General features: G+C 46.8%; 1 protein-coding gene across 1 annotated transcript in view; it reads left to right on the top strand.

Annotated features, from left to right (window-relative positions):
* The first annotated feature begins 1,214 nt into the window (after positions 1–1,214).
* The window catches only part of SERINC2 (serine incorporator 2), a 28,255-nt gene continuing 22,582 nt past the window's right edge, over positions 1,215–6,887 (top strand). The window contains exon 1 of the mRNA XM_077337137.1: positions 1,215–1,459. Within this exon, the coding sequence (XP_077193252.1) occupies positions 1,421–1,459 (39 nt within the window). The 5' untranslated portion in view covers positions 1,215–1,420. The remainder of the gene's footprint in view (positions 1,460–6,887) is intronic.

Genomic DNA, 6,887 nt, shown 5'->3' with positions numbered 1-6,887 from the left:
ATCGCCACCCATTTATCTGCATTATTATTCTTTTCCTTCCTAAGCCTCGGCCATTAACAGGAAGAACTGATGAAAATACAACCTGTGCTCCCAAGTCCTTGACTCCCCCCCACCCCCACCATATAGTCTCGCTTCATATGCTCCACACTGCCCCGGGCAGTATCATTTGTTCCCACATGAATGAGCAGGAAGGGATATGCGCCCTTGGGCTTTGCAAGTCTTTCCACCCTTTCTGTGACATCCTCAATTCTCATGCCCAGAAGACAGCATATCTCTCGAGACAACAAGAAGTCTGGTTGACATACTTCGGCTTCAACTCCTCTCAATAGGGAATCCCCAATTACCAACACCCGTCTCCTAGTCCTAACTCTTATTCATCCACAATCCACCTGTAAACCCTTTCTACAATGATATCATTTTTTTTTTTTACAAGGGATACATAGATGACATTGTGATCATCATTTCTAATTCAGATGTGGTGGACAATTTTAATGTTTGGATTAATACTTTGGATGTTCATTCATTAATTTCATTTATTATTGGACTCATTGGCAGTCTTCAAGCAAAGGTTGGATACACACTTTTCTTGGATGCTTTAGGATGCTTAGGGCTGATCCTGCGTTGAGCAGGGGGTTAGACTAGATGGCCTGAATGGCCCCTTCCAATTCTATGATTCTATGACTTCTATACCACCATTCTCAGGCAGCTGACTTTATATTTATATTTCACAGGGACCCATGATAAAGTCTCTGATACCTTTTTGGACCTTGGGATTCTTGTAAACAATTTTTCTAAGATTAAGATTTTTCCTTAAAAAAAATCTGTGCCAAGAAATTCTCTATTACATTACAAAACCCTTTCATCCTAGGCATTTAAAGAACAGTCTTCCTTTCCCTGTTTTTAAGCCTTATGAGGAATTCCTACTCCAATGTAGATCACAACAACGCAGTATCAGAACTAACATAAACTTACACTCAGAAGGTGTGACCTTTCCTGGGCAGGAATAAAAAATTGTTGGGTCTTAAAGGTGCCACTGATCTTTGGGCAAGAGACGCATCTTCCCTCCCTTACACGCCATGACGCCCCCAGGACCGCCGCTCATTGCCCCACCCAGGCTAATGAGCGGCCAACCCCCGACGACGCACGCAGCCCTGGAGGAGAAGCGCGCCCGCTTTCCCCGCCCCCTCTGCACCTGCGCGCTCAGCCTCCACCCCACCTGGCGTGCCGCGCCCCGGCCGGCTCGGTGGGCGTGGCTCTCTCGCTCGGGCCTCGGCGGAAAGAACCGAAGGGGAGACGGCGGAAGGTGCCGAGCAACCCCGAGCGGCCTCGGCAAGCAGCCCCCCCCCCCCCGGTCTGACCGGGCGCGGAGGCGAAGAGGCAACTTTTGTAGCTCTGCTTTTCCGCGAAGCTCGGCGGCGTCATGGGAGCGTGCCTGGGAGTCTGCTCTTTGCTCAGCTGCGTGAGTGAAAGCGCCACAGGGGTGGGAAGAAGGGCCGGGGATCAGGGCCGCGGGGGGACTTTCCCGCCCCTCGGGGGTTAGGGGGGGTAAGGACAGCTCTTTTCTTGCTCCCCTCCCCGGCCGTCTTTTGCCCTGGCTCTTGAAGAGCTGAACCGTTCCGGGGCGGAGGAGCCCCCCAAGTGGATCCCGCTCAAGTTCATTGTGGCTTCGATCTTCTCTTTCTTTCCGTCGCTCGCCTTTCTCTTCCTCCAGCCTTGGTCGGGTTTTCTTTTTAAACTCTGGAGGGAGACTCTTGCAGATGTCCTTTTAACCCCCTTCCCCACCCCAAATTCAAATAAAGCTGGCCCTTTTTAAGCCGCTTCTTGAGGAAGCGCTTCTTCCAGTGACTTGGCGAGGCTCCTGCTGAGGGATCGGGATCTTCAGCTTCATTGACTGGAAGGGGCGACTTTGGAAGAGAAATCAAGCAGAAACCCCGTGGGAAAAAAGCAGAAACAAAAGGCGGCCAGGCACAGTGGCTGCAAGTCATTGAAAATGTCTTTTTAAAAAAATCTGGCTTTTCCTAAATGCATCAAAGGGGGGAAAAGTAGTATAAACATTGGCTGGGTATATGTCAGAAATTTGGGTGAAGGGGAGGGCTGGGAAAAGACAACTGTTATAGGTTAGTGTGCCAGTATATGGTTTGTTCTCTGTGCACAGGCCTTCTATGCCTGCCCATTTCCTGACAGGTAGACCTGGGGGCTGCCAGAGGAGAGATCATGGGGAAGGGGGGGGGGCTGGGGGTTCGTCATCATCATGTAATATAATATAGAGACAGAGTAGGCCTCAAGATGCTGGCGGCTTTGAACTGGCACAGGTAACAGGCTGGAAAGGTTTGGAGAACTTTGCCCCCTATTTCCAAACTGGAGCTGCGGTAGGGGATCAGACTGGTTAAAAACCCAAACAGTCTTAAAAATAGTACAGTGGGAGATTGGTCTTTGTTGTACTCTGGAGCGTTTTGCCTTTTGCAACTGTTTGCACACATAGAGCAAGTTACTCTTTAGCAAGTTGTGGTTAGGACTCTGAAATGAGAGTCCCAGTACTGTTTGGAAGGGGGTGGTGGAGGGCAAGGAATCCTGGCTTAACCTAAGTTTGTGGGTGAATTTCTTCAGGTAATGGTCCTCTTGTGTAATTCATTTCCCCTCTACTAGAGTATTTCTAAAATTAAAATGCAAAGCGTCTACACCCTTCTTGGGACAACTCAAATTGTGGGTGGAGGTTGGAGAAGAAGGAAGTGAAGGTAAATAATGTGTCAGACATACTCCTTTAGAGTTCATGCTCTCTTGACCAAATACCAGTAAAGTTGGTTACAGTGTCACCTGACAGTTGCTTTTTCTTTTATGGGATCTGAGAGTTCTTCTGTCCAAGTAGTTAGACTCAATGCTTTCCAGTTCCAGGATGATCAGGCCTGCAGAAAATATTCTTTCTTTTTAATACCCACCATTGTTTACCTTTGAGGAGCAGATGGAATTTTCCTGCAAAATGTTTTTTAAATTACATCACTTCACATCTTGTCTGTCTCTAAGGTGGATGGGAATCTAGCACACCTTGGTCTGATGACTTACGAAAGTTAGTTCTGCGAGATGCAATTAGCTCAGCCTTTTCCCACCTTTATCACCATGGAGTAACCCCTGAAATATTCCTCTGACTTTGAATAACCCCGGAAGGGATGCCAGCTGCCCACAGCTCCCTGACAAACCTGGGGAAGTCGCATATGGGGGAAGCACTGAATCTGCTTCATTCCCCTCATTGGCTCCTCCCATTCCCCCCTCTCTCAGAATTTCCCAGGAGGAGAATTGCTGCTTTGTTTGGTGGGCTTTATGACAGCTGAGATGAATGCTTCCTTGTTTTGCTCAGGCAAGGTACTGCACACACAAAAATGATACTAACTTCTTATTTAAGCAGTCTTAGTTATATAATTAAATCTCCCCAACTGGAGTAACCCCTCCAAGGCTCTAGAGTAACCCTGGGGTTACTAGTAATCATGGTTGAGAATGACTGGATTAGATGTACAAGGTGAAGAATCCATCTATCCCTGTCTATGGTTCCAGATGGAGTGATCTAGACCAGATCTGATTGTCTGATGGTGGAACGCGGTTAGCGGGCAGGAGTCCCTGCTTGTGAACATCTGGTTAGCCACCCATTGAGCAGGGCAGAATCTTATATTCTAATCTTCATTCTTACATATACTTGGATGTAAGTCTCATTGAACTTAATGGGCCTTGTATTGAGCTAATGCGTGTTTTACCTGGACATCTACTGCTGTGTAGCAAAATCCTAGGCATGTCTACGCATCAGGAGGCCCTGCTGAGTGCTCTTGGGCCTTGCAGTTTAGTCTGACGTGTGCTTAACCAAAAGCAAGTGCCCCTTTGCTAATCAAGGGATACGCCTAGGATGTCAGCCTCAGTCAGAGGACATGGGAAAGAGGAGTCATCTTGAAATGCAGCGGAACTTGTATTGCCTCTGAAGCAATCAGCTCTTTTGCAACACTAGAACTGTGTAAAATTAGAAGGGTGTGTGCCATAATTTCCTGGGCTGATCACAGGGATTTCAGTACTAATTCATCCATTAGCAGGGAAGCCCATTAGCTAATGGAAAGGACTCTTCCAAGCAAGAGAATACATGTAGAACCAGTCATGTGATGTGTTTTTTTAATAAATTGAGATGATTAAGGATGGTTTTGAAAAAAGGGGAGTGGTCCAGATACAGAACTGTATTTGGCCTAGCCAATGAATAATGAATGGGAAAAAGCATAGCAGTCAACATGTATCATAACATCATGATAGAGAATATTTTATCTTCCACTTGCATCCCCTCCCCATTGGGCATTCCTCTCTTTTAAGTGACAGTGGTTCTATTATAAAAAAAGGTAAAGGTATCCCCTGTGCAAGCACCGAGTCATGTCTGACCCTTGGGGTGACGCCCTCTAGCGTTCTGTTGGCAGACTCAATACGGGGTGGTTTGCCAGTGCCTTCCCCAGTCATTACCGTTTACCCCCCAGCAAGCTGGGTACTCATTTTACCGACCTCGGAAGGATGGAAGGCTGAGTCAACCTTGAGCCGGCTGCTGGGATTGAACTCCCAGCCTCATGGGCAGAGCTTCAGACTGCATGTCTGCTGCCTTACCACTCTGCGCCACAAGAGGCTCTTTGGTTCTATTATACTGGGGCGTTAAACCATAAATGCATTTATTTAAGCGTTTAGATTTCTCTGTGAACCTTGAGCTTCCCGTTTTTGGTAGAAATATCCTCCATGCTTCTCCCTGGCCCCATTGTATAGATTTTTTTGATCCACCCTCTAGGGCAGGCTTTGTCAACCAGGTTTCAATGAAACCCTGGGGTTTCTAGACAGTCCTGGAAGGGTTTCCCAAATAAGTGGGAGTTAATTAATTTTTAATATATTTTTAAAATTTGTTAAACATTTATCAGGAGGTATGACCATATATGGTCATGTTGACTCCCCCCCACCCCCCTTCCCAAAGTGCCCAGTGATGGCCCTGGAGGGGACCCAGGTGGGTATGTACACAGCTATGCTTCCCAACCATATTCTGCAGGATCCCATCACTTCTGGAATTTCTTAAAGCCTGAAGAACGTTTCAGTGGTGAAAATGTTGAGAATGGCTGCTCTAGGGCTTGGTTCAGAATTGTCTATAATGATAAAACATGGGGTAGAGGACAGCAGACAGTAGTCAGACCATGTTGCCCTTGATAGAGCAAAAACTTGGTAGGAGGTGACTTTGTGTGTCCTGGTGATAGTCATGGAAAGTGCCTTGAAATTGCAGCTGACTTTGGAGACATTAGAGATGATTTGCCATTGCCTGTCTCTGTTTGGCATCCTTGGACTTCCTTGGTGGTCTCCTATGCAAGGACTAACCAGGGCTTGACCCTCTTAGCTTCTGAGATGTGATAAGATCGTGCTAGCCTGGGCCATCCAGTGATGTGTTCTAGCCTCCCTCAAGTTAGAAGATTGCGAATAGAGGCCCAGTTAGTTGGAATATGCAAGTTCTGCAGTAGGCATAATTGAGCAGAATATAAAGAGTGCCCTAGAGGGGGCATTGGAAGAGATGTATATTTATTATAGTTGGGCTAGGCTCAACAGGGGACTTCCTGCTTGTTTCAGCACACTTCCCTCCAGAACAGCATTTGAACAGAAGAATGGCTGCAGACAACAGCTAGCTAGTTAGTTACCGTATATACTCACATATAAGCCAACCCGCATATAAGCCAAGGCACCCAATTTTACCACAAAATCTTTGCAAACTTATTGACTTGCATATAAGCCGAGGGTGGGAAATGCTCCATCTTCACAGGCCTTCCCATCCTGCATTGCCATTCCTTTTGCCATTGAAGGCAAAAGGGAAAAAATGATGTCCTAGAAGCTGCCAGAGCAAGCTCAGCTTCCATTACAAATTTGCAAAGGGCAATGCAACGATTGCCTGGCTGGAGCAGGCTTTTATTTCAGTTACCGTATATACCCACGTATAAGCCGAAGAGGGCTTTTTCAGTGTGAAGAAAGGTGCTGAAAATCTAGGCTTATATGCAAGTATGTAGGGTAGGTCTCTCTGTACATAGTTGTTTCTCTTCTGTTCTATAGTTTTAAGCAGCCTAGAGCTCCCTACTTTCTGCATATTGAGACTCTGCCAACACAGGTGGCAGGAACAGGTGGTCATGCTTTATCTCGACCCATTTCAGGGAGCCCTGTGTATGTTGCTGCAGGGAGTGCTGCGTACGTTGGCTTTCTACTGCACCCAAGGAAGATTGTCGGTGTGGGTGGGCACGGCGCTGCCAGTCTGCGGTCTGAAGCTCAGCCAAAGCTTTCTCACCCATCTGGTGCAGGCAGACTTTGTTCTGAGATGACAGAGAGATAGTGGCTTTGAAGCACTTAGGGAAAGTGCTTTGGAAAATGATGGTTTCCTTTCCCACCCACCCCTTATGAATAAACACCCGTGTATTGCTCCAAGGCTTCTCAAAATGAACAGCTTTATTTTGAGGGCAAGAATATTTGTGGGTGCAACCCTTATACCCGTTCTTTCCCAAGCAGGTCAGTTTGCACACACTACAGTTCCTTCTGACATCCGTGTTTGGGAAACAAAATCTCTCTGGCTTACGTTTTGATCCTATCTTTAAGTGGTTGTCTTTGAGCATGAAATGCAGGAGCTTAAAAAAAAAAGAAAGTAAAAAAACTGAGGCATTCAACTATTGTCTTCTCGTTTTTTTGTGGTATCTGAAACCCTTCCTCTCAGCTGAACCTTCCTGCGGAGTCAGGTAACCTGAGGAAACTTTTCTCTGGCTGCTTCCAGCATGGGTGGATTGTTATGCAAACCAGGGCCTTTTCTGTGGGGAAATCCAATTGAGATTTGTGTGGGTGTGGGCATGTGTGGGGGTCCCACACCA

This window comes from Paroedura picta, chromosome 5 (genome assembly GCF_049243985.1).
Source record: "Paroedura picta isolate Pp20150507F chromosome 5, Ppicta_v3.0, whole genome shotgun sequence".
NCBI classification, from domain to species: domain Eukaryota; kingdom Metazoa; phylum Chordata; class Lepidosauria; order Squamata; family Gekkonidae; genus Paroedura; species Paroedura picta.
The sequence above is the reverse complement of the archived record's forward strand: the minus strand, read 5'-3'. Positions and strand labels throughout refer to the sequence as shown.